Source organism: Rhinolophus hipposideros (assembly GCF_964194185.1).
Source record: "Rhinolophus hipposideros genome assembly, chromosome: 4".
In the NCBI taxonomy this organism is placed as follows: Eukaryota; Metazoa; Chordata; class Mammalia; order Chiroptera; family Rhinolophidae; genus Rhinolophus; species Rhinolophus hipposideros.
Window position 1 is genome coordinate 102,367,132 of NC_138050.1, and position 26,883 is coordinate 102,394,014.

Sequence of the window (26,883 nt, forward strand, 5' to 3'; positions counted from 1 at the left end):
CCCCTTGTTACTGGTGAGTGGTGGAAATAAATGGCGTGCAGCAGCCGCCAAGGGATTAAATGTCAGAGCAAATTTAGTACTTGTAACTTCCAGCTCTGTGTTGAGCTCACATCTTCACCCAAGGCGTTGGTTGATTTTTAAAATACATTTTATGTGTCTGGCAACGTTATTATCTTTTGTGTAAGAAATTGCTGCTGAAGACTCTTATTCTCTGGGGGCACAGGCCTTGTTAGGGTTTGGTTTTTCCAAAAGATTTTTCCAGAACATGTTACCTGCTCAGTCTTAGTCGGGTGGTGCTAGCGTGTGTAATGTTAAATACAAATTGTGTCTCTTTGGTAATGCCATGAAAGATACATTTCTGCCACTCATTTTGGCAACTGTCCTTACAATTTACCATCTTTAGTGCTTCATGGTTAAGACGACACAATATGTTTTGAGTGACTCGTTTAATATGATTGCCTCTTTTCCTTCTAAGAATAATATTCAGCAAGTCTTCCAGAAGTTCCATGTCTTGTTAAAGGAAGAGTTCAGCCCTGAAGATGTCCAGATCATTGCTTGTCCTTCTGTGGAGCAGGTAACCTTCGTGTGCAGCTCCTTGTCACTTTCAGAACCTCTTACTTGAGGAAGGTCTCTGAGTAGCTGTGTTTTTAGTTTTAATTTTAAAAATTGTACAGTATTTTGGTGAGCAAGGCTTCAAACGTTGAATTGCTCCCTCAGATTTTTGGTGATGGTTTTAGAATTTTCAGTTGCTTTTTAATCCTTTCTGGTATTGAAAGTTGTTGTGTTTAAGGTAAATGAACTGTTTGTGAACGATATTTAGGTTGCTGAATAATTTTGTTTGCAATATGCATGATAAAAGGCCCATATTTCAAATGAAAAAAATGCAAGTTACTTTAGGGATTAGAATAGATGTTAGAAGTGTTTGTTTTCTTTCTCCCTCAGTTTAAAAAACAGTATAGAGCTCAGTCTGTGTTGACTATCCTTGATTTGTTCAATTCAGTCAGAACGTTTCTACTGAGTATCTGTTATATCCCAGAAGCGGGCTGGTGTTATGGATACTTTACGTTTAGTCCACATTAGGAGTTTGGTGCATGGTAAGGACTGGAGGACTTTGGGGAGACTGGTAAGGTTGTTGAGAGCCTAATTGGAATGGATGGAGACTGGGGTGAGAGAGACTGGAGGCAGAGAGTATGGCTGAGTCGTTTGAGGAGTTTTCTACATGGAGAGAGAAAAGATGGGTGGTAGCTGGAGGACAAATGGGTCCTGTTTTTTATTGAGATGTAATTCATATGCCATAAAATCCACCCTTGTAAGGTGGACAGTTCAGTGGTGTTCAGTATATTCACAGAGTTGTGCAACTATCATCACTACCTAATTCCAGAACATTTTCCTGCCCTAAAAGAAATCCCATTCCCATAAGCAGACCCCCATCCCCTTCTTCTAATGTACTTTTTGTCCCTGGGGATTGGCCTGTTCTACACATTTCATCAAGTGGAACCCTGTAGTACGTGGCCTTTTATGACTGGCTTTTTCTCCTGTCGGAGTGTTTTCAAGGCGCCTTGTCGTAGCAGGTATCAGAACTGCATTCTTTGTTATGCTGTATATGTGCCTTTGTATTGATACGTGGGTTGTATTGCGAAGATGTGCCTGCAGTTCTAGGGTTGTACAGTTAAAATACTTTTTTATAAGGCATTTGAAGTAATTATATTCTGTGATTATACTACTAACTTGATACATAGTTAGGTTTGTTTTCAACATTTAGAGATTTTTTCCCCTATTTTTATTTGGTTTTGCTTTTTAATTATGTAAATACTTACATGATTCCCAAGTCAGAAGTACAGGACAGGTAAGTAGGGAGAAGTCCTGCTTCCCTTCCAGCCCCCCAGCTTTTCCTCCCCTACCACAGATAACTTTTTACTCGTTATTGCCATTAACCTTCTTCTTTATTTTTAAAGAAGGGGGAAGTGTACGTGTGTGTTCGTGGGGAAGAGCAAAGAGGGGGAAAATTGAGACGTCCTTGAGTGGAGAGGGGAATGGAGTCTCAGGAGGGTTGGAGGGTGGAGCCTTTGTGAGGCGCGTGGGGCTCGGGCGTGGAAAAGGCAAGAAGGCTGAGTGGGCACACGTGGGATGAGATGGCTCACGGAAGCCGTCCTCTGCCTGCATCACGTGTGTGAGTGAGACAGGAAGCAGGGTGCACCCGGAGAGCGGGTGCTAAGGGTATGAGGAGGAGGCGCGCTGAGCTCACTGGTTACAGATCCGAGAGAAGCCATTGGACAAAGTGGCCGGATTTTTTTTTTTTTTTGAGAATTTTTATGCGAGTTTATTTGAGCCAAACTGATGACATATACCGGGGAGCCAGACGCCAGTGCTTCCGAGTTGTCTCCTGTTTTGCTCTGGTCGTAGTCAGTTGCATGAACGGACTGTGGAGTGTGGGGCTTTCCAAGAGCACGCAGGGGTCCTGAGCCCACACTTGACTCCTGCCTGCAGGATGCAGTGTTATTAGTGTGTGTCTGTGTCTCAGGAGTCACTTAGGAGGTGACAGTAAATAACCGCCCACATTATGTGCAACTCAGTCGCTTTGCTTCTCCCTCCTATTCTATTGAGGAGCCACTAATGATCCTCATGATGTACCAGTGGGCTGCAACCTCCAGTTGGAAAACACTAGTGGAGACCATCCTCCTCTTTGTGACTTGACCTTCTCAGAACTGTTCCGTTTTCTAGATAACAGTAATAGCTGATGTTACTGCAGCCTGCTGCCAAGGCCTGTGCTAAGTATTTGGTGTGTACCCCCTCGTTTCGTCTTCCCTTGAGCCCCCTGTATTTGCCTTGTTTCACCGATGACAAAGCTGTGGCCCTGAGAGTTGTTTGAGTCACTTGGCCGAGAGCTGCAGGGCGGGAAACAGACGTTGTGTTCAGATTCCCCGGATTGTTCCCAGAGGGACCCTCTGCTCCCTCTCACTTTCGCTCCCATTCTCAGTTGCCCTGGGAATTGATGTTTGTGACCCATTTTCTTTTTTTCTTTTTCTTTTTTTCAAGAGAACAAATCCATTTTTGTTTTCTTTTCAGTAAGTTTAAATCCTTGGTGGCTGTAGCATTACACGGATTCTGTGTCCTGTGACCTAGCAGGGAGGCTGCTTCAGAATTGGGCTCGAACCAGGCCGCTGTTTGCATGAGCACGAGTTCCCTTTCCCCAGGTTACTCTAGTTTTGTCTGCTGTGCCTCCAGAAGTCACTGTGTTGGTCTTGGGCTTGTACAGCCCATCTCCTGCTGAGACAGAACCCAGTTTTATCTCAGCCGTAAACACTTGCAGTTTGAAGAAGAGCTGTGTGCTCTCTGGTTCCGGAGACCCCGCTGACCGCCCACACAGTGGCCTCGGACCACAGCCTTGGGACGTATTTGTTGTTTTAGAAATCCCGTTCCCAGCAGGCCTCCACGGGCCCCACGATGGCGGGAAAAGCTGTGACCCATTTTCTTTAAATCCAGTACGTGATAGTACAGACCGTCCCCGGCTTACAATGGTTCGACTTAACAACGTTGTGGGAGTAGAAACTGTACGTGGAATTTTGAATTGGATCTTTTCCTGGGCCAGTGCCGTGCGGTACAGTTCTTTCGTGATGGGGGTCGGGCAGTGAGCCACACAGCTCCCAGCCGGCCATGTGTCATGAAGGCCAACAACCGGTATTCCACAGTGTGGAACGTGATCTTGTCCAACTGGGCACGTTCAAGGTGGGCGAGGCTAGGCTGGGATGTCGGTAGCTTAGGTATATCACATGCGTTTTCCACTCACGTTGTTTTCAGCCTGCAGTGCGCTTGTCAAAGTCTAGGAGCGTCTACACATATTTTTGTAACTTGATTTCATTACAATTTCAAAGTTCCAAAAAGATACAAGAATGTCCATAAGTACGGACTTTTACCTTGTTGTTTACAGTTGGCCCCATTTGCTTTATCGTTGTTGATTTCTCCCTTTCATCTGCCTCCCCACCCCGCTTAAGTCATTTGAGAGGAAGCTAGGAGACACTGCTTGGAAATGCGTCAGCGTATTTCCGAAGAACAAGGAATTCTCTCCCCCCCAGCCCCCCCCCCCGCACATACAATGATCAAAACAGGAGCAGGAACACTGATGCTATTATCTAACCTGCAGTCCATATTCAGATTTCCTCAGTTGTCCCGACAGTGTCCAAGTATTGCGTCACATGCCACATCTCTATTTTCGTTTAAGCTGGAGCAGGTCCGCAGCCTTTTTTGGGTTTTCTTCACCTTGGCAGGCCAGTTATTTTGTAGAACGTCCCTCAGTTTGGAGTTGTCTTTTTTTCCTCATGATTAGATCCAGGTTTTGTACTTTGGCCAGGAAAAACAGGTGATTTTGTGTTCCTGTCACTGAAGTACAGATTTTTGAAGAGGTTATGTGGTGATGATTTGGGTAACAAAATTGTGCGTCTATACGTTATAGAAGTTTGTGCTTTACAGAAGGGTTCGCTGCCGTCTACATTTAACCGCCCGTCTCACCAGAGCCTGGGTGACAGATTAGCGGTGTGCAGGCTGCCATTTCCCGCTCTCGCCACGGCGGAGTTGTCTGGTTTTCCTGGGTTCAGTCAGAGTTAGTGTGGGGTTGAGATTCATGTGTTGTGCCTGTTCTGATGCATTTAAAAGTCCCCGAAAGAATGGAACTTACACACAGGTCTTCCCAAAACACGCTCTGCGTAGAAAAGGGTGAAATTGATTGTCTAGATGTATTTCTGTCTGTTGTCAGTGCTGGTATGGAGTTTTTTCTGTCATCCTCATTGGACTCTAAATGCATGAGAGCCTAGATTGGGGGGCGGAGTGTAGCTCCCCGTAGGCCTCACAAACTTAGTGCCTGATGGCAGCTTCAGAAACCAGACCATCCATGTGGGTCCAGTTTATACCTTACAGCCATGTTTACTGGTCTCTTGAAAATCGTAGACTTTCCCTCTCATTCTGTTTGGAGGGTCTGAACCCCTTTTGTACGGAATTCCACGGCAGAACTAACTAGCCTTTCGCTTTGCTTTTCAGCTGAACCTTCTGCTGTCAATCTCTAAATAAGCAGGCCAGTCGGGCTGTGTGCGTAAACAGTCTGGCTGGTACGAGTGTCTGCGAGTCAGGCGGCCTGCAGGACGCTGAGAAATTAGATGTGGGACTGTCCCCAGAACCACACAGGCGTGCCACTTGGTGCTGACTGCGGCGTGAAAAGATCGGTGTTTCCCTTCTCAACACATCAAAATGCCAAAGATTAATCCACAAGCAGTGGTAACGGCCTCATTTAAATGATCGCAGGAAATGTAAGTTTTTAAGAGGTAGCTATGGTGGGCACGCAGTGAGATGGTTCTTAGCAAAAGATGTGCAGTGAGAAGAAGTGGCAGCACGTAGGGCAGAGAACTTGATGGGAATAGAGCTAAATAGAAAGCGTCTAAAGTAAGGCTTGTTCAAGTGTGAAACAGTGCAACGCTTACCACTGAGCATTCCACAGTGACTCTTCTTTTACTTCCAGAACTGTTATTTCTACCCTCGATTTAGCATAACATTTCTCCTTGTCACTTTGAAGTTAAGTTTGGAGCAGATTGGATGCTTCTGAGAACACGTTCTGCATTCCTGGGAATTCAGGGTGTTCTTTGCCTGTGGGTTTGGGGTGAGGTCATTTCTGTGTGCAGGGACCTCCTGGACAGTCGCAGGACCTAGACTCCCCGAATTGCTGAGGTACAGAACGTTCAAGAACAGGGAGCGGCCGCCGGCTTGCAATAGATAAATGCAGTGTCTTTAATGAACTGCTGTGGAACAGTCGTCAGTGTTTTTGAGTGGGAAGTACAGTGGGGCGTGTACAGCTGGCACATGAAGGGGAGGAGGAAACCTCACGAAGAGTGTGTCTCACGCATGCGGGGAGGATGACCAGCCTGCTGGCCACCGCCCTCGCGTCAGTCCTCCGAGAAGCCAGCATGCTTGCGGCCTGTGTGTTCGGGGGCTGTGCTGTGTCCCGGCGACAGCCGAACAGGGTGAAGATGCTCTCTGCCCCCAAAACCACCCACTACGTCAGGGATGGTCACGTAAATCACACGTCTATGACTTGTCCTGCAAATACCGATTTCCTGATCGGATTGCTTTTGCCTCTGACGTTGCAGTAAAAGTAGCCTGCTTTTTGGTTCCAAAGGAATTTTGAATTATTTGAACACTAGCCTAGAGATGGAACACCGATGGGTTCTTGAATATAGCAGCAGACTCCATTCTGTGTGACTGGCAGCATTTCTCATCCCCTTCAAGCAGACCCCCAGCATACAGATGGGTGACGACCGTATTCTGACACCTGTCATTTTCAACAGGTCACTTGTTTTTCAACTCAGTTTAAATTGGTGATGGGTGTTGCTTGATCGAGCTTAATACTCTATATTTTGGGAAGATAGACAGTAAAGAGGGTCCATAGTCATTCTTCGACATGAAATGAATGAATTAGGAAGATTGTATTTACTTCCACTTACTATTTAAGTACGTTTAATGAAATAAACTGTAAAATATCCGGTTTTGTGTATTATATGTACATTTGATTTTTAAAAAGCCTTTTCCAAAGAAATGAGGGCATGGTTGTTGTACATACTGTGACTGATTTATTCGATGTACAGAGCAGAGTGTGTTCTTAAGGATAAAAATATTTGACCACACTCGTTCTTGTGTTGAACCTTGTATTTCTGAAACAGACACCTCGCAAAGGCTGAGTACGTGACAGTGATCCACCTTGTTTGTGAAATAAACATTTGTTTAAATCTGTACAGTTTCAAGTGTTGACTTATACAAAGAGTGTACATACTTTCAAATAATTTAAAATGCTTTATATTATTTGGCTAGAAATTGCTGTTTTTAATAAATGTGAATTTTTTAAAAAATAAAGATTTTTGCTTCCTACTTTGTCCTCACATGTCTGTTATTTATGCAGATTCTTTTTAAACAGTTTTTTTCATTGAAATGTTTATTGAGCTAACTTGTAGATTCATATGCAGGTGTAAGAAAACATACAGAGACATGCCATGTGCTTTTACTCAGTTTCCCCCAGTGGTGAGCTCTTGCAAACCTGTAACGTTATCATGAGCAGGATGTTGACATGGTGCCAATCTTACCCTGATCGCCCCCGTTTTACCTGTACTGTGGGGGTTCTTTTGGCAAGATAATTATTGTGGGGAGACGTTTCTGAAGCATCTTACTGTTTCATTAGTTGAAAGAATTTAATTTTTTCTTTGTTTACAGACTGCCAGTTTCCTGAGTACTGTCAGCACAAATAGTTGTGTTGAAATTTAGTATTATGGAAGAAACAATGAAAACAAATGTGTGGTTTTCCCCTAGTTTAACAATGCCATATCTTTGAATTCTTTTCTGCTATTATCTTACAAGTAAGAAAGAATAGTCAGCCTTAGTTTGTCACCAGGGGCCATTCGTTAAAGGAATCTGGGGACGAGAATTAGCGAACCTTACTCCTCAGAAAAGAGGAACTTGATTGCCGCCTTTTTGGAGCGTTCTTCTGGCCGTTCTTCCCGTAGCTTGTACATCTTCCCTTTCCAAGCCCCACAAAAAGAAGGCGCTGCTGGGAACTTGGAATAGTGGTAGCCATTAAGTAGTTACCTGATAAATACATATATTTTGTCTTTTGGAACATAAAGGGGTTTTAAAACTTTGTTTCTGATTATAAAAATATGTTCGCTGTTAGACATTTCTATGGTGTTTGGACCTTAACATAAACTGTGAAAGTCTTGCATAAATGACCCCTGAAAGGTAAACTGCTGCTAAATGTTTGGCATATGGCTTTTGGACTTTTCTATGTATATTCTAAAATAATTTTTCTTACAAGATTGGGCTCTTTAGCACAGTTTTAACGAAGTGGGTTTTAATTATCAGTCTGTACACATACACGTGTGAACGATTTGAGAGGATGTTGCATACGTCATTTCACCCCGAAATTCTTCAGCATCCATCTCCAAACACTAAGGACATTCTCCGACTTAACCGTAATACCATTATCATACCTAAAATAACTCAGTACCGCCTCCTACGCAGTCCGTATGTCAGTTCCCTCAGTTGTCCCTGAAATGTGTCAGCTGTTTCTTACCCAGGTTCATACTGTTTACTTGGTTGTTGAGTCTCTTTTGTCCGTTTTAATGTTGACAACTCTGAAGGTTTTTGTTTGCTTGTTTTCATGGCACTGACTTTTACTTTTTTTTTTTTTTTTTTTAATAAGGTGTAGGCTGCATGTTGAATGAACTGCAGTCTGGATGTGCCTGAGTTTCCCCACTAAATTCAGAATCCCTAACAATTGCAGAACACATTCGCTTCAGGTACGGGCAACATCTGTAGACTTGTGCTGGGCCGTTAAACAAGAAACCCCCACACGATCTACAGCAGAGGTTCTCAACAAGGGGTGACCCCTGCCCCCCACGGGACGTTTGTCAGTGTTTGGACACTTTTGGTCGCCGTGACTGCTGTGTGGGGCCCTTACTGGCTTCTAGTTGGTAGATGTTCGCTGAGCATTTGACAACGCACAGGACAGCTTCCCCCCCACCCCCGCCCCAGCAAACAGTTACCCAGCACAAACCCTGCCGTGCACTTGAGGGACCTCCCACCCCTACCCCCCAGCACCTGCTGTCCCCTCACCTGGCTTCATACGACACACGAGATGTTTTGCTTATTTGTTTTTTTGTCTGTCTTCCCCAAACCCAGACTGGAAACTGCTTGGGGGACGGGGCTTTGTTTTGTTTACTGCTGTATACTTAGCACCCAGAACAGTGCGCACAGTAGCTGCTCAGTAAGTATTTGCTGAAGGAAAGAAAGAATCCACTCTGTTGCTCAAGTCATGGCACTTTCCCGACCCCATCTTGTTGCCCCATGTCCTGTCTGTTTCCTGTCCCCGCCAGCTCTTTCCTCCCTCCCCAGGGCCCTCTGCCTGGGTCAAGGCCCTCCTTTTCAATGTCCTTGCTTGGAATATTGAAACGTCTTTATGACAGGAGCCCCGTCTTATGAACACTCTCTCTCCCCTTTGTTCCCGAATGTAAAACACCTACTGTGGCTCACGGGGCTATCAGTCGGGCTCTGGTCATCTGTCCAGCCTCGTGGCCTCACTCCCCATCCTCTGTGTCCCAGGGTCCTTGACGTCATTGTCTAACGTGAGCAGGAAAGGGCCTGATCGGAAGGACAGGCCCCGCTGGAGCAGAGGGATGAGAGCAGGAAGCATCACAGGTGCGTTTTTGTTTCAAAGCAGAAAGATGTCCCGTCTCCACTGTCATGCGAGTCCTAGACTCGCTGTCACTGCAACTGCTTTTATGTTGGCCAAGCTCACGCTCCGTGGGGCGTGGGCATGCGTGTGATTTTCCACGCTTCAAGACAGTGCTGGAGCAAGGAGGAGCGCAAGCTGTGCCGGGTACCGTTCAGTGCCCCTCCAGACCCACCGCTTGGTCCTGCTGTGAGATGCTGGAGCTGGGCCCTGACGAGGCGTCAGCGCTGCCAGCTGTTGCCAGCTGTTGCCGCGTTAGGCTTTGTAGAGTGCTGGAGGCACAGTGCAGGGCACGGGGGAGGGGCTCTTTCCGTTTCTGCTGTGTCTGGTTTTCCCTCTGCATTGCGGCTGTCAGCAGAGCGTAGTAGGTCTGGTGTCACTCACTGTCCAGTGAGTTTTCCTGGTGTCTCAGCAGAAGCTTCTGGAGGACCAGCACCTTCCTGGCCACTCCCTGTGCACCGGCTCCAGCTCCCTGGCCCCCAGTGAACTTCCCCACCAGCTGGGGGGGGCTGGTCACATCTGCCCAGCAAGGTGTGGCAGCACTTTTAGGTTCTCGATCCCTTCTTGGGTACTCTCTAAAGAGAGGAGAGAGAGCGCGCTAGCACTGTACCTTGCATTGGCTGTTCTTGTTTTGCTTAGAGTTCTCTCAAGTATTTTTTTTAATAAAGTTTAAAGTTTATTGGGGTGACAATTGTTAGTGAAATTACATAATTTCAGGTGTACAATTCTGTATTACATCATCTATAAATCCCATTGTGTGTTCACCACCCAGAGTCAGTTCTCCTTCCATCACCATATATTTGATCCCCCTTACCCTCATCTCCCTCCCCCCACCTCCTTACCCTCTGGTAACCACTAAACTATTGTCTGTGTCTATGAGTTTTTGTTCCTTCATTTGTTTCTCTTGTTCTTTTGTTGTTTTCAGTTTTATATACCACATATCAGTGAAATCATCTGGTTCTTGACTTTTTGTGTCTGACTTACTTCGCTTAGCATTATAATCTCAAGATCCATCCATGTTGTCACAAGTGGTCCTATGTCATCTTTTCTTACCGCCGAATAGTATTCCATTGTGTATATACACCACAACTTTTTTATCCATTCATCTATTGAAGGACATTTTGGTTGTTTCCATGTCTTGGCCACTGTAAACAAAGCTGCAATGAACATTGGAGCACACATGTCTTTATGAATAAATGTTTTCAGATTTTTTGGGTAGATACCCAGGAGAGGGATTGCTGGGTCATATGGTAATTCTATTCGTAATTTCTTGAGGAACCTCCACACTGCCTTCCATAGTGGCTGCACCAGTCTGCATTCCCACCAACAGTGTATGAGGGTTCCTTTTTCTCCACAGCCTCTCCAACACTTGTTACTATTTGTCTTGTTGATGAAAGCCATTCTGACTGGGGTGAGGTGATATCTCATTGTGGTTTTTATTTGCATTTCTCGGATGATTAGTGATGTTGAGTATTTTTTCATGTCTATTTGCCATTTGTATATCCTCTTTGGAGAAATGTCTCTTTAGCTCCTCTGTCCATTTTTCAACTGGGTTGTGTTTTTTTTGTTGTTGTTGTATAAGTTCCTTATATATTTTGGATATTAGCCCCTTATCGGAGGCGTTGTTTGCAAAAATCTTCTCCCATTCAGTGGTTGCCTCTTTATTTTGTCGATGGTTTCTTTTGCTGTGCAGAAGCTTTTAAAATTCATATAGTCCCATTTGTTTATTTTAGCTTTTACTTCCCTTGCCTTTGGAGTTCATAAATTCATAAAATACTCTTTGAAGCCAAGGGCCATTAAGTTTAGTACCTATGTTTTCTTCTATGCAGTTTATTGTTTCAGGTCTTATGTATAGGTCTTTGATCCATTTTGAGTTAATTTTGGTACATGGTGACAGATAGCAGTCCAGTTTCATTCTTTTGCACGTAGCTATCCAATTCTGCCAGCACCATTTATCAAACAGGCTGTCTTTTCTCCATTGTATGTTTTTTTCTTCTTTGTCAAAAATTATCTGTCCATATTTATGTGGTTTTCTTTCTGGGTTCCCAATTCTATTCCATTGGTCTATGTGTCTGTTTTTCTGCCAGTACCATGCTGTTTAGATTATTGTTGCCCTGTAATACAAGCTAAAGTCAGGCAGTGTGATACCTCCAGCATTGTTCTTTTTTCTTAGGATTGCTTTGGCTATTCCGGGGTCTTTTGTGGTTCCAAACAAATCTGATGATATTTTGTTCTGTTTCTTTAAAAAATGCCATTGGGATTTTGAAGGGTATGCATTAAATCTGTATATTGCTTTGGGTAATATGGCCATTTTAACTATGTTGATTCTTCCAATCCATGAGCACGGAATGTCTTTCCATTTCTTTGTGTCTTCTTCAATTTCTTTTAGAAATGTCTTATAGTTTTCAGCACATAGGTCTTTCTCATCCTTGGTTAAGTTTATTCCCAGGTATTTTTTTTGTTGCAATTGAAAAAGAAATTTTTTGTTTTATTTCTTTTTCTGTGATTTAATTGTTAGCATATAGGAAAGCAATGGACTTTTGTACGTTGATTTTGTAGCCAGCAACTTTACTGCATTTGTTGATTGTTTCTAACAGCTTTTTGGTGGAGTCTTTAGGGTTTTCTATACATAGCATCATGTCATCTGCAAAGAGTGACAGTGTAACTTCTTCATTCCCAATTTGGATGCCTTTTATTTCTCTTGCCTGATGGCTCTGGCGAGGACTTCCAACACTATGTTGAAAAGCAGAGGTGATAGAGGACAGCCCTGTCGTGTTCCTGAACGTAGAGCAAAGGGCTTCAGTTTTTCACCATTAATTATGAGATTAGCTGAGGGCTTGTCATCGATGGCCTTCATTATGTTAAGGTATTTTCCTTCTATACCTATTAAGTGTTTTCATCATAAATGGAACTTGTTGAACTGAAGTACATTGCATTTTCCCTGTTGAAATCACTGCTAAGGTTTCTGGGCCCCTGGCCCAGACAACCTTTCTTAGTTTCTGTCATGGCAAGCAGGCCACTGCTGCCCACTAACACACGCACAGGTGACTTGCCTCCTAAAGGAAGGGGACTGGGGGTCAGCAGCCAGGAAAAGACTTGCCCACGTGTGTCCAAAGGTCATAACCTTTGTCTGCCCTTCATGCCCACTCTCGGTACCTGGGCACAGATGGTCCTGGGGACTCCCAGCATGCACCTCACCCACTCCTTGTCATTCTGTAGCGCTGGGCTGGCTCGAAGGCCACCTCCTTGGAGAGGCTTTCCGTAACCTGTCCCCTCTCCCCCAGGGGACTCTTCTGCTGTGCTCCCACCTCGCTTCTCCACAAAGCCACAATTTCATTGTTTTGCTGTTGCTTGTCTCTGATCCCCACACTAATCCCCAAGAGCAAACAACCCGTTTTCTCTCTCTGGACCCTCGGCACACGCAGGCACACAGTGCATACGAGGTCTGACAATTAAGTTCGCGAGCTTGTTGCAATGATGTTGCTAACCTTTTTTGATATCAGAGGGGTTATGCATGATGAATTTGTACCAACTGGACAAATAGTTCACCAAGTTTACTATTTGGAAGTGCTGAAAAGGCTGCGTGAAAAAGTTAGACGACCTGAACTTATCACCAACAATTCATGGCTCTCCCATCACGACAATGCACCAGCTCACACGGCGCTGTCTGTGAGGGAGTTTTTAGCCAGTAAACAAATAACTGGATTGAACACCCTCCCTACTCACCTGGTCTGGCCCCCAGTGACTTCTTTCTTTACCTGTAGATAAAGGAAATATTGAGAGGAAGACATTTTGATGACAGGATAATATGACAACAGCTCTGATGGCCATTCCAGGAAGAGTTCCAAAATTGCTTTGAAGGGTGAATTAGGCACTGGCATCGGTGCATAGCTTCCCAGGGGGAGGACTTCGAAGGTGATATTCAGCAATGAGGTGTGTAGCACTTTTTCTAGGATGAATTCATCAATTTAATTGTCTGACTTCATATTTATTGCGTGTCATAATTAATGACTGAGTTAATTCATAATTAATTTCTGTGGGTGCTAGACGAGATCCCGTTTCCCTTAAGGCATTCACTGATGAAGTCACCTAACAGGGACCCCTTGTGTGTAACTCCACAGGTCAGTGTTGATAAACAACCCAATTTAATTTATTCTCATTTCTAGAAGCACCTTTTCCTGCAAAGTCACTGAAGATAAAATGATAATGATCAGAGACTTTGTCCCCTCAGGAAGTTGAGGGCCTGGGCGGATGTGAGGCAGACAGGGTGTTGAGGATTGAATTGTGTCCCCCAAAGTCATAGGTTGAAGTCCTAACCCCCAGCACTGCAGATGTTGGTGACCTTATTTGGAAATAGGTTGTTGCAGATGTAATTACTAGTTAAGACGAGGCCGGAGTAGGGTGGGCACCTGAACCAATATGACTGGTGTCCGTATCAAAAGGGGAAATTGGACAGACACACAGGAAGAATGCACGTGAAGATGGGAGTTGTGCTGCCACCAGCCCAGGCACCAGGAGAAGCTGGGAGAAGGGCCTGGAATGACACATCTTTCCCTGGCACCTTCAGAGGGAAGCCCTTGATATTGGACTCTCGCGTCCAGACTGTGAGACAACTGTGAGTCGACCAATTTCGGTTGGTTCAGCTGCCCTTCATTGCAGCAGTCGCGCAAACTGACCGAGAGTGCACCGTCTAGATTTTATAGGTCCCTGGCCACCTGGCTGGCTGCTTTGATTGCTTCCTTCCCAGTCTGCCAGGTGATTCACTCTTCCTTATGAAAACAGCCCCTGAATTATTGTTCTGTCCAGCCTTTCGTGACACTGGCACGGAGCAGCAGTTACAAGAGAAACTGGAAATCAGATCCTATTTGAAAGCTCCCGCCTATGAAATGTTGGCAACAAAATATTTTTAAAAGGGGGCTGACCAAAATCGCCTGTTGACAACCTCGGCATTAATGGAATCATGCTTTCAGGTTCTGTGAAAGGAGAAAGCCCAGGGAGAAGAACTGGCTGATAGTAGGAGCCCACATCTATTAAACACCACGCTGCCTGGCTTACTGGTGCCGTCTCCGTCAATCTTCAGTAGCCCCTCCTATCACAGGCGAGGAAACTGAGGCACAGCTAGCAAGCGGTGGTGCCAAGACTCCAGCGCGGGGCTCTCTGATTCCAGGGCAGATGTGCCTTCAATTCCACAGCCTTCAGGCCCGGGAGAAACATCTGGGCCAGCTCGGAGACGTGGCCACGTGCTTGGCAGGACGTGTTGGTTGCCAAGTGTGAGTCAGGTGCTTCTATGTCTAGTGCCAGGTAAGGAAAGGGGCTTCTGTGCCCACTGCGCAGGAGCGCAGACCTAACAAGACACACAGGTCGCTGCGGTTGGTCTGTGGAGGAGCAGTCCTACAGCGGTCACCGTGTCAGTTATGGTAGTAACTGTCATGTGTTTCAGCTGATGGTACTACTTGCCTGCAAGGTGTGAGAGCCCAATAGTGGCAGTGCTGTGTGACGCCCGCTCCTGCCAGCCTCACCGCTTCTGAGCACCACCTCGGCTGCTCAGCCTCTGGGCAGGGGTTTGGGGTAGTGACAGGAGCTTCGGGGAAGGGTGGAGGCAGGCAGTGTGAGCAGCAGGAGAGCAGTGCCACGTAACGGGCTTGCGGGTCCCTGCTATGGCGGGCAACAGCTAATTTTGGGCAGAGCTGGAGAAGGGGGTTCCTGAGCTGTCTTAGTGCAGGCTGCTGTTGAGACCATCCTGGGAGGTTGGCTGTGTCCCAGGAATATATAAAGGGCACATGGCCAGCTCCTGAGTCCCCCTGTTCTAGAAACAACCACCCCTCCCCATGCTCAGGTATTAATGAGGAGCTGTGTTTGTAAGACATAACCCCACCCTCCCTTATTGCCCCCAAAGTGGCCTGATGAAGCCAGGCCAATCAGAGGCCACTGGAGTGTTTTGAAAGCGATTGGGAGACAGTCTCGTGAACTGAGGTGCATATAAAACGTCTTCATACCAAGACAGGTGTCAGAGTTGAGAGTGAAAATCCTCCGGGCTTCTGGAGGCCTCTACCCTCCACCCTTCACCCTTTCTGAGACCCACTGCATCGACCATCTAGGTGACATGGTCACCATTTTACTTTACCTATTTGAGCTGGCCAGCAACCAAAAGGGTCCCAGCTATTGGAGAGGGGTTAAGTGGGGGTCCTTTTGGGGCTTCGGTTGGCTCCTGGTTTCGGGGACCTGCTGTAGGCTGGTGCTGGTTTGCTCTCTGGGTTTCCCTCAGCCCTAGAAGGGTGTTTGTGATGAGGTCAGGGTTAGTGAGAGTCTCCTCGTCTACTGTTTCTAGACCCATTTCACAGGTGAGGAAACTGAGGCATAAAGATCCTTGCTCAATGTCACACAGCCAACACTTAGCAGAGCTAGACTTTGAGACAACCTGTGTCCTGAGTCAACCCAAGTACAGGAAGGCCGCAAAAGAACTTGTGCATTCCATCGACCAGTAAAAGCAAGCAGGACGGGTGTGGACATGTATTACCTGCGGAAGGAAATCCCTTGTCTCCAATGCTGTCAGGTCAGGGCTGCCCGTTAAGTCTTTTCTGTGGCCAGCCAGAACACCCCAAAACTTTTTTTCCAGATCAAGTTGCTGTGACAGGTCCCAAATTACAAACCAACATTCAAAAGACATAGACAGGACTTCGGGGTTTTCCACGGCGCTCCTGACACCTCCATCTTCCAGAGACGCTCCGCAGACGCTGGAGAAGCCCCGGGCCCGGTAACGACTGCCTAGCCCAGGAAGTAACAACACTTTTCCCTCAGACTCACGTTGTTCTCTAGGAAGATCTTGGTGGCCTCTAAGAAGTTTTCCAGATCAGAGACGGGCAGGAAGTTGAGGGCCCGACTCATTTTCCCCAGGAGGACGCGTGTCTTCTGAGCCGTTGAGCCGACCTGCACCTCCAGGATGGCCGCCTTCTTCATTTCACTCAGCACCTCTGGGATTACGAGCTGTGGGCATTCAGGGAAGGCCAGGTGAGCATCTGGCCCCACACCAGGGTTAGGCCCCGTGGCCACCGAGCCTTCCCTGGGAGTGGCACTCTCCAGGGCAAATCTGGGCTCCCAGCCCTGCCAGCGGCATCCTTCCTGCTACTGCCCAGGCACTCATGGGGCCACATCCCAGCCTGACCCCAAACTGAAGGGTGAGAGCCCGAGCCCTGGGATGGCCTGGTTCCAAAGGCTGTGCCCTCCTGGGGCGTCCGGCTTTTCCCCATGGATTCACTATGGTGGGGGTGACGGTCCACAGGGTCTGCCTACAAGCCCCACCTCCACCTCGGCTCCCCTGGAGTGTCTGGGTGTTGTTGGGATGAGTTGCTCCCCCAGGGAGGCCCCCTCTACTCCAGCTCTGCCTTGGTCTGTAACCTACAGAAGGCCGGCGGTCCCGGCCTCCCGGCCCAGGACACATGTCCGTCTGTGCGTCTCCTGGGGGTGGGGGTGGAGGGCATAATAACAGATCATACCAGTATGTTGCATTTCTATGAAGTATCAGCTTATGAAATGCTTCCACACATAGTATCTATGGAAACCTTACAGTACGCTGCGTCCCGTTTTATAAATGAAATGGGCTCAGAAAGATCGAGGCCTTTCAGGTGTCACCCAGGAAGTGGAGGGGCTGGTATGTTCTTCTCAGGGCAACGTGCATTCCTGGCCTGGCAGGACCCCACTGACTAGAAACATTTGTGCCGATTTGTTTCATCTGGGGCCCGAAGTCAGAAGTCAGCGCTTCACCCGCCCTTCCTGGCCCTCCTCCCTCAGTGGAACCCCGCTGTCATTCGAAGACTGGTGGTGCAGCTCTCACACCCTCTCTACCCCGGCTGCCCGCACGTAGCTCGTCACCACTGTGTGGAGGCAAATGGGAAACTCGGGGTGCACTGTACGTATGTGCCCCCTCTTTACTGGGATGGCTACTCTGGGAAATCCAGGGCAGCTGAGGAGGCTGGGCTTCATGATTCCGCCTGTAAAAGAGCCGGCCTTACCAGGCACAGCGACCTACAGTGACCAGCTGTCTGGGTCTGTTTGGAACTGTCCCGATTTGAGGACAGAAAGTCTCACGTCGTGGGCAAATTGGGGTGGTGGCCACCCGAAACCTTCCACATTCCCTCTTCTCCTTTTGAATGCTAGCCATGCAGCTTGCTTTTGGTAGAGTCTGTGTGGCTGCTTCCTTCATCAGCCTGCCTCCCTGTTGGCCTCCCAGCCCCGCACACATGTCTGTCTGTGCGTCCCCCCGACAGTCCTGTTGCCAGAAGCCCTGGATGCCTCTCTGGCGGGTCTGTGGAACAGGGAGGGGAGCTGGGGCAGAGGCAGGGTCTTGTGTGGACCTCAGTGGGGGGCCGAGGACACCCTACGTCTCTCCTTGACTCTGGGGCCGGCTGGGCGTCGCCCACCTTCTTGCCTTCTCGTAGTGACAACCCCCGGGTCCAGGCTCGCCATTCGTAGTGGGTGGAACTGTGGCCCCCAGAAGCCACGTCCCATTCCCCGGGATCCTGTGAATGAGTGTAACGTATTTGGAAATAGGATCCTTGTAGATGTAATTACATTAAGGCTCTCAGGATGAGGACTTAGGGTGGGCCGAAGTCCAATGCCTGGTGTCCTTATAAAAGACAGGAGAGAGACACAGAGGACATGGCCCCGTGCCCACAGAGGCTTGATCAGAGTGATGCGGCCACAAGCCAAGGAATGTGTGGAGGAGCTCCCGGATGCTGGAAGAGGCAGGAAGGATCTTTCCTTAGGGCCTTCAGAGGGAGCGTGTCCCACTGACACCTGGACTTTAGGTTTCTGGACTCCAGACGGTGAGACAGTAAATTTCTGCTCTTTGAAGCCATTTGTCAGGCCCCGGAAACGATCACTCCTTCAGACTTTGTTGCCCAGCCTAGGTGGTCATTTGTTTGGAGATGAACATGTTTGGGAAGGAGAGGACACCAGCGACAGGCTTGGGGTCACAGATTTCCCCTTTGTTTCTGGCCCTGCCATCCAACCGGGCAGTTCTGTCAGGTGAGATAACACATGTGACATCTTGTTTTGTTTTTTTTGTCTGGCTCATGGCTGAGTAACTGGAGGATGTCAGTTTCCTCAGAGCCACATCTCACAGAGCTTAGAAGTGAAACGAATGCCTTTGTATGTGGTCAAGCACCGGGTCAGGGGAGGCGGCCTTGCTGTAACATGGGCTGGAATCCCACGCCACACAGCCCGGGGCCTGTGCGCGGACCAGTCCAAGCCCCGTGGCCCGCGTGCAGGTGGGCGCCCACTGGGCAGAGGTGTGGGGAGCTGAGACCTTACCTTGTACTTGGTGCCCAGGTTTAAGCAAACGCATTTTGTTTGGTGGGTGAAGCGGAAGGTGATCTCATCCTGTCTCCTGATTTGGACCTTGACATACTGGTTGATATTTAAGGAGATGGATTGGACCGGGGGTGCGTGGACGTGTAGGTTCAGATCCCACCAGTTCCAGGCCTTCTGAGGTTTGCCTTTGGCAAAGTAGTAGCCCAGGTTCTGGCTCAGGCTCAACCTAGACCAAGAAGTCGCGTCAGGCAGACACCGCTGCTGGCCCTGGGGTGAAGGGCGAGTCCCTCCTAGGGGATGCAGGCCTGCTCCCCACCCCTCTGGCGTCCCCTTTCTCGTGCCTCCTTTGCTCACGAACAAGCCACAGGCTCCCACAGCCTGGGCAGGTGGGAGCAGTTCCAAACAGGAAGGCGAGCCCAAGACTAGGCCTGGCCCCTCAGCCCCCGTGTCCCAGTGTAGTGCCCTTCGCCCCTCACTCACACTCTGTCCTTTCAGTGCCAGGGTTCCTGCCTGCGCTTTACCTCCTCAGGCCATTGCCAGGCTGTTTCCTCTGCCTGGGCAGGCTTCCCACCCTGCTTGGCATGGCCGGCTTGTGCTTCTCCTCTAGGTCTCGGCTTGAGAATCACCTCCTCACAGAGGCTCTGGCCTCAGCAGCCCCTCTGGTTCCCTGTACGAGTCACCACCTTCTCCCCTTGTTAGTTTTCCTCCATGTGATTTACTAATACGTACAGTTGATTCTTGTTAGTCATGATCTGTAGTTAGGTTTTATAGTCTAGTGAACACTGAACCCATTGTTCCTAGGAGAAAATATATGTATTTAGGTGTACCTAGGTCACACAGACAATCTTAAATGCTAGAAACAACCCCTCCCGGTAGGTTCCTGCTGACCCCAGAGCTGGACGTCCTGCATGACAGCGGCCTGGTCTCCCACCTCCAACCTCAGGGCCTGGCTGTAGGGGCCGGAACAGGGGCAGTTACCCGGCTCAGCCTCAGCGGGGAATGTGTGTGTCAGGCATAAGGCGGATCACAGTTTCCTCTACTCTGCTCGTGTTTGTCACTGTGTGAGGCGCGCTCTCTCTCTCTCTCTCTCTCTCTCTCTCTCTCTCTCTCTCTCCCTCCCTCCCTCCCTCCCTCCCCCCGCCTGGGAGCAGTGAGTCCAGTACTCACTAATTCAGTGTTCACGGAGGCTTTATAGAACAGAACTGTCGTGAATAATGAGAATGAACTGTGCTTGTTCACCATCTGTTCTCAGTCACCAAATGTAAGTGTGAAATGTGGTCCCGGAGGGCAGGACCCATGTCTGTCTGGTGCCCTGGTAAGTTCCTGCTGCCCAGCACTGCCTGGCACCCAGACCAGTAGGTGTTGGGTGAGTGAGGGCTCGGTGAGCCTCCCGCTGCTCTCCTTTGAGCCCTTTCTTGGCATCTTAAACCCAGCATGTCCCTCTGGCCCTAGCTTCTGCTTTCGGAGTGCCGCCAGGGCTGTCCCTGGAATCTGCGGTGACTTCTGTTGGGCATTGAATGTAGAGAATCTGAGGCCTGGGTTAATCAGAAGAAAGTAGGTTTTGGGGAGACTGCCAGGCATCCTCTGGGCTGTCTGGGGGACTTGTAGGTCACCTCGGAGGGAGAGGCCGGCCAAGGGCAGCCTTGCTCACCTCCAACAAGAAAACGTCTCCTCGTCACTCCCAACCCTGGCTTCTCCTGTGCTCCCATTGCCCCTCGAACAAAATGCACACCCCTGAGTACCTCACCATCGGGCCCAGCAAGTCAACCTCATCCTCTTTACCTAGACCAGAGGCTGTATGCTCGGGATGAGTTAAAAATGTGGGCTCAGGAGCCAGAGTCTCCAGGTTCAAAGCCCAGCTCTGCCACCTGCAAGCTGTGTGACCTTGGGCCAGTTACTTAACCTCTCTGTCTCAGTTTCAACTGCAAAATACAGATAATGACAGCTTACTCACAGGCTCGTTGAGAGGATTAAATGCCTACACACGGCAGTAACTCGGTTAGTGGTAGAATTTCCTTATCACTGACGGACAAGAGGGCAGAGAGGGGATCTTCTTCCATCCTGTGGGGGAGCAGATCCCTCTGGCTCTAACCCTTTACGTGGCTCCCATCAGGGTTCTTGTACTAGGCCCTCCCTGCTCCCCGGGGTTAGAGGTTTACCCCTGCTGGGGGCTACCTGGCTCTGGGCTAAGGCTTCCTCAGGAAAATGGGATTCAGAACACCCAGAAATGTCTGAATTTGGAGGCCTTCCTCAGGGGTGTAAATACCCCACGCTGTGAGGAGACCCACCCACTAGAGACCCTGACTCAGGCAGGTCTGATGCCCCTCGCTGTGTGGGACCCTGAAGCCTGGCGGGAGGTCTGGTCTGAGGCCCCCCAAGTCTGGGGCCTGGAGGTTGGGACAATGCTGGGGTTTAGTTTCCACACACCTGGCAAATGACAACCACACCATCTACCTTCCCTGAGGAGGTAGAAATCAAAACATGACCCAAGAGATTGTCCTTAGAACAACAGCTTGGCTCTAAATCCTTCCCAGTGCTGGGGCGCAATGGGGGGGCTCTCGTTTGCATCAGCGTGGAGGCAGGGCTGGAAGCGGGAGCAGACTGGAAATTTCTAGCAATGATTAGGGTCAGTGGGCTCTGGCTGAGCAGCTTTATGTTCCCAAATGACTAGGAGAGTTCCCTGAAATGGGACTTTGGTTCTGACGACGAATTCCCTCCGGGGCCTTTCTGCTACGGGATCACATTATCGTTTGGTGCTGCTGTCCCTGGGCAGGGGGGATCCAGCTTGGGGGTGGGGAGGCCCCTCCTGCCCTGTGGAATGAACTCTGGGAGTGAGGAGTGGGGGGGATACGCAGGCACAGTGCATCTCTCACAGGGTCTCTGATGCCTGAAATGCCACAGCAGCTGCTTTGCTTTGGTTGAAGGCAAACTATAACATGACCCAGATAAGAAGCAGCTGCCCTTGGGGGGGACAGGACAGAAAGGCTGGGCGACCACGTCCAGCTGAGCGTGAAAGGGCTGCTTGGCCCCGGGGCAGAGGGGCCAGGCCAGGTGGGGTAAGCAGTGGAGGCCTTTGGGGTGTCCTGGGCCTTGGCCTGCGGACCTTTGCAGGGATTTACGAGGCCCAGTCTGAGCCTGACTGATTGGCTTTCTACACCACGCAGCCTCCTGTTTTCCGCAGTGAAGGAGAGCTCAGCGTTAGAAAGGAAAGAAAGCTGCTAGGGTGTCTCCTGCTCTTGAGAACCCCTGAATGGTGAAGTGGTTAGTGGTTTCAGAAAACTTCAAGGCAAGAGGAGGGTAGGTCCCGAGAGAAAGATGGGAGATGAGAAGTTAGGGGCTCCTGGACCCTGAGCTGGCTGGGGAAGAGAGATGGAACCACTGGTCACTGCTGTTCCCGGACAGGACATTGGGCCCATTTCCTCATGGAGCTGAGGCTTTCTCTGAGTCCCGGCAACGGTCTAGGTTGTCAGCACAACAGCCATCAGCTGCTGACTTGAGGGAAAACGGGGCGGCTTGCTGTCGATTTCGATGAGGAGATGGAAGTATTTCCTTCAGAGTCCCCTGTCTTTATTTCACAGTCCGTAGGGGAGCCCCAAGCCTGGCAGAAGGGCAGCTGGTGGGCAGTTGCTGCCGGCTTACTGGGCACTGGCTGCTTTCTGATGCTGTGAAGGCCTGTGGCGGGCACGCTGCCTGGGGTCCCACACCTGGCCACCCTGCCACCCACCTGGGAAGATTTCAAAGAATGCGGACCTCCAGGCCCCACCCCAGACTGACAGAATTAGAATGGAGGGTGGGGGTCAGGCCCTCCCCAGCTCTGAGCACCATCCTATCCCTCTGGTTATGGTGGGCTGCGATTCAGGGATAAGATAATGGTTTTTCTTGCAAATCTTATTTGATAATGCTTTAAAAATGATTTATTTCAGGCTAAAATGCCATAAACTTCTTTCCTGTAATTGTATGTATGGCTCAGGGCAAGCAACTTATCAGCTTCTCTGAGCCTTAGTTTTCTTATCAAGAAAATGAAAGTAGACTGCCCCAAGGTCCCTTCTGGCTGTAAAAATAAGTGTCAAGAAGCCAAGCTGTATGTAGCCAGATGCTGTTTGGGATAATTAACTGAGTTTCCTGCCCTCACTACCATGTTTCCCCAAAAATAAGACCTAGCCGGGACAATCAGCTCTAATGTGTCTTTTGGAGCAAAAACTAATATAAGATCCAGTATATATATTATATTAAAGACCAGGTCTTATATAAGACCCAGTATTATATTATATGTATTATATTATATTATACTGTATATTATATATAATTAATATATTATACTATATTATATATATTATATTATTATATTATATTTATTATAAAGACCCAGTATTATATTTATTATATTATATTATATTACACCCGGTCTTATAGTAAAATAAGACCAGGTCTTATATTAATTTTTGCTCCAAAAGATGCATTAGAGCTGATTGTCCGGCTAGGTCTTATTTTCGGGGAAACAGGGTACTTGGTGCTTTTTGTATCCAGTACCTTCTTCCACCTTTCAGACATCATTTTTTATACAAAGAGGAGGGTAGATACCTCTGAGAACAAATAGTCAGCAAGGAAATGGTGTTGAGAAAACCCATAGCAGAGAAAATATTCCTAAAAACCAAGGCCTAGAGAGTGAAAATCTTCTTTTTGTTGTTTTCTTTTTTGGGATTAGAAAGAAAAACAGTTTGGCTTTGGCTATCAGGAGGAAAGGAAGTGTAATGGTGATTAATGGTAAAACTCGTATGCATTTCCCACTCCATGTCCACTTAGAACGGAAGGGAAGCGGGAAATCCTGAAAAGGCAGTCTTTACCCCAAAGAGATGGGGACATTTTTGAAGTGATTGAATACCTTGAATTGGTAAGATGAAGTTTTCTATCATTACCAGAAATGGGACCTTAAGAACTAAGTTCAATTATGATGAACTATTTAGAAGTTACATTTTTTAATATAACTCACACGTCTCCAAGGCACTCACCAAGGCATTCTCCCTGAAGCCCCCAGAACAGAGAGGGGGCTCTTTCTAGGATAATTTTCATGAGGTTTCACGTTCAAGAGGTGCAGAGGAGACAGAGCCAATAGATGTGACTACGTTGAGTCCGTGATTGCTATTTCACTGGTGGGGAAAGCATCAGTATGACAAGGACAGTGTCAGGGGCCTGTCTTACTGGTCCATCATGATTCTCATCTTCCCATGTCAACATGTGGGGTGGGGGGGGGGAGAGAGAGAGAGAGAGAGAGAGAGAGAGAGAGAGAGAGAGAGAGAGAAGCCTTCTCCATGGGGTAGAGTGGGACCCATGACTCTGCTTACCAGATCTCTCCGTTTTCATCATAGAAGGTGGCATGGCCAGTGTTGTTGATGAGAGCCCGGACACACCCTTGTTTGCCGTCGTCCAGAACGATGTACTCGTATGTGAACTTCCTCTCTTTCGTGCTGAGGATGAGCATAGCCAGGTGTCCTGACGGATAACTAGAAGATGGTTAAGGCACAAGCCGCCCCTTAGAGTCCCCTCGGAAAGGCAGAGCACTGCAGAAGATGCAGGGCCTCGTAAAACCCATGCCCCACCCCAAATCACAGACTTTTTAGCCACCATCTGTGTCCGTATCGTAAGCGTCCTTGTGCTCCAGTGGATACTGTATCTGGCCTGATCCATCAGGAAAGAGAATTTGGAAGATATTCTCATTGGGGTAGAGAATTAACTTTACATCACCTTGAGGCACCTGGGAAGAAAACACAAGCTTATGAAAGTGCGTGGGGTTGGCTGTCCCAAGTCAGAACATGGTGTCGTCACTAGAGTGCTTGGGACCCATCTCCTTATTCAGAATGCCCACGCCACCCATCGCCACCTCACCCATCATTACCAGCAGTTTGCTGGGGACTCTGTACAGGAAACCTCTCAGGGCCTCAGTTTACCTGTCTCTGTGACAAGGAGGCCGAAATGGATTGCACTGTGTATGCGCGCGCATGCACAGATTTTAAACTATCATTTCAGTCACTCTAGTGGTTATGGATTGTATTCGTTTTCTAGGGCTGCCATAACAAAGTACCACAAACTGGGCAATTTAAACTCCAGAAGTTTATTGTCTCCCAGTTGAGGCGAGCAGTCCGAAATCAAGGAGTCCGCGGGGAGGCCCCGAGAAAGAGTGTCTTCATGCCTCTCTCCCCGCTTCTGGTGCAGGCGGCCGTCTGCCCCTCACCTTGCACTGCAGCACTTCAGCCTCCACACCCATCTGCCTGTGTCTGCGTGTCTTCACGTGACCTCTTCTTGTAAGGACGCCGGTCATTGGATTGGGCCCACCCTACTCCTGTACGCCCTCATCTTAAGTACTTACATCCTCCAAGACCAACTTTCCAAATCAGGTCACATTCTGAGGACCTAAACCTGCCTTCTGGAGGGGAAACAATTCAGGGTTGTTATTTCTTCTTCAATCTGTTTGAGTGAGTTGTATTTTTCTAGGAAATTATTTTATGTAAATTTTCAAGTTTAGTATCAAAAATGTTTTTCATATAACATTTAAAAATACCTCTACTGCCTTTGTAGTTGTTATGTCCTTGTCTCCATTCTTTACATTATTAATACCGTCTCTTTTTTCCTTTCTGGATCAACTTTGCCTGAAGATTTGCCCGTTTCATTAATCTTTTCAAAGAGCCAGCTTTTGCTTCGTTTCTTATTTCTTTTTTTTCTGTTACATCGATTTCTATTCTCATCACTATCGTTTATACACTGCTACTTTCTGTGGGTTTCCTATTACTGCTCTGTTTTATTTTTCTAGTTCTTTGAGTTGGATGTTGAGCTCATTGGTTTTCATCTTTCTTCTTTCTCGATCCCTCTTCTTTAATATAAGCATTTAAAGCTATAATGTTTCTCTTAAAATACTATTTTAGCTGTTTCCCATGAGTGCAGCTATTTACCTGTTATTCCATTCTAAATATTTTCCAATTTCCAGTATGATTTCTTCTTTGACACATACGTTATTTACCTGTGTGTTTTTAAATTTGCCGTGTGCCAGTTGCTATTAGTTATGTCCTTATTATTACTAATTAACATGCACTGGGGTAAGAGACATAGTCTATATGCTATCAACTCTTTAGTGTTTGCTGAGATTTGTTTTGTGGCTTAGTGGGTGATGAATTATTGTAGCTATTTTGCATGTGCTTGAAAAGGATGTACACGGTCCAGTTGTCTTAGATTCCTATCCTGTGTTAAAACCCAAGCTCCTGAGTTATCAGGACAACTTCTCCTGCTCCCACCCCTCCAGCTCACCCACATTCGTTTACACTCTCACTCTTCTGCTTTTTCAGTTTCTTTCTATTTCTGGTATTATTTCCCTTACTCTCTTACACACGCGGCCCTGCATTTAAAGGGATGTTTTTTAACGTGCCATCTAAATTTCCCAGGTGTTTGTAGCAGGCATTTCAATTCATCTAGTATTCCACGTGACTCTAATTAGAAGCCAGACAGACCAGTGATTTTCACAGTATTATTGTAAACAGTCAGAAGAACCCTTTGTTCAAGAAAACTTATGACAAAATGCCGAGATCTAAGACAAAGAAAGAAAGAAAGGCAGCTGTTGGAGGAGAAACCGCTGGGGGCATAGGCTTCAACGGCCAGGAACCTGGGCGTCTGGGTGAAAACCAGTACGCGAGGCGACCAGATCCTGTGACCGTCTGTCAGCCTGGTGGGAATGGGGGGTCAGGAAGGGTCCTCTGCTCAGAGATCTGGTGAGAACTTCCCCTTGGCGGCAGGGAGAACGTTTAAGATTCGCTGGGGGTTTTGGGGGCAAAAGCTCCGAGGCCGGACAGGGCAGGGAGATGGGGAGGCACCCTCAGTTCACCAGCCTGGTTGGAGCGAGAAACCAAGCAAGGTTTCATTAGTGGATTAGGGGAGGTGAGAAAGCTGGAGGCCTTCTCTTAGGCTTTCAACGCTCTCACCATTCATGGTCTGTTACAACCCCCCTGCTGTCCCTTAGTTCCTCCGTCCCCAGGAGTTCTGATTGGTCCCACTGCCTTCCCTTGTGCCCGCAGGCCCAGGAGATGGAGGGCTACTGAACTTCCTGTTCTTTCTCTGGAGGCCGGAAGAGTCCCTACCTCGGTTGACAGTGTCAGTTTCTGGTTCTCTTAACATTTTTGCCACAAGGAAGGCCACCCTCCTCACTTTCAGATGTTTGATTGCTTTTCTTCTTAGAGCAAACACTTTCCGTTTGGCTCTGGACACGCAGCAGGAGTATATTTCCAGCCCTCTTGCGTCTAGGTGGGGTCACGTGACTCATTTTGGTTAATGGA

At 48.0% G+C, this 26,883-nt stretch overlaps 2 protein-coding genes across 2 annotated transcripts in view; one reads left to right on the top strand and one right to left on the bottom strand.

Moving 5' to 3' along the window:
- The window catches only part of COG3 (component of oligomeric golgi complex 3), a 53,822-nt gene extending 46,916 nt beyond the window's left edge, over nucleotides 1–6,906 (top strand). The window contains exons 22-23 of the mRNA XM_081047018.1: nucleotides 476–574; nucleotides 5,032–6,906. Coding sequence (XP_080903144.1) covers nucleotides 476–574; nucleotides 5,032–5,061 — 129 coding nt within the window. The 3' untranslated portion in view covers nucleotides 5,062–6,906. The remainder of the gene's footprint in view (nucleotides 1–475; nucleotides 575–5,031) is intronic.
- Nucleotides 6,907–14,774: 7,868 nt separating this feature from the next.
- The window catches only part of ERICH6B (glutamate rich 6B), a gene marked incomplete at both ends in the record, with an annotated part of 39,954 nt that continues 27,845 nt past the window's right edge, over nucleotides 14,775–26,883 (bottom strand). Inside the window, 6 exons of the mRNA XM_081046724.1 lie at nucleotides 14,775–14,840; nucleotides 16,064–16,243; nucleotides 18,569–18,794; nucleotides 23,911–24,069; nucleotides 24,235–24,320; nucleotides 24,798–24,861. Coding sequence (XP_080902850.1) covers nucleotides 14,775–14,840; nucleotides 16,064–16,243; nucleotides 18,569–18,794; nucleotides 23,911–24,069; nucleotides 24,235–24,320; nucleotides 24,798–24,861 — 781 coding nt within the window. The remainder of the gene's footprint in view (nucleotides 14,841–16,063; nucleotides 16,244–18,568; nucleotides 18,795–23,910; nucleotides 24,070–24,234; nucleotides 24,321–24,797; nucleotides 24,862–26,883) is intronic.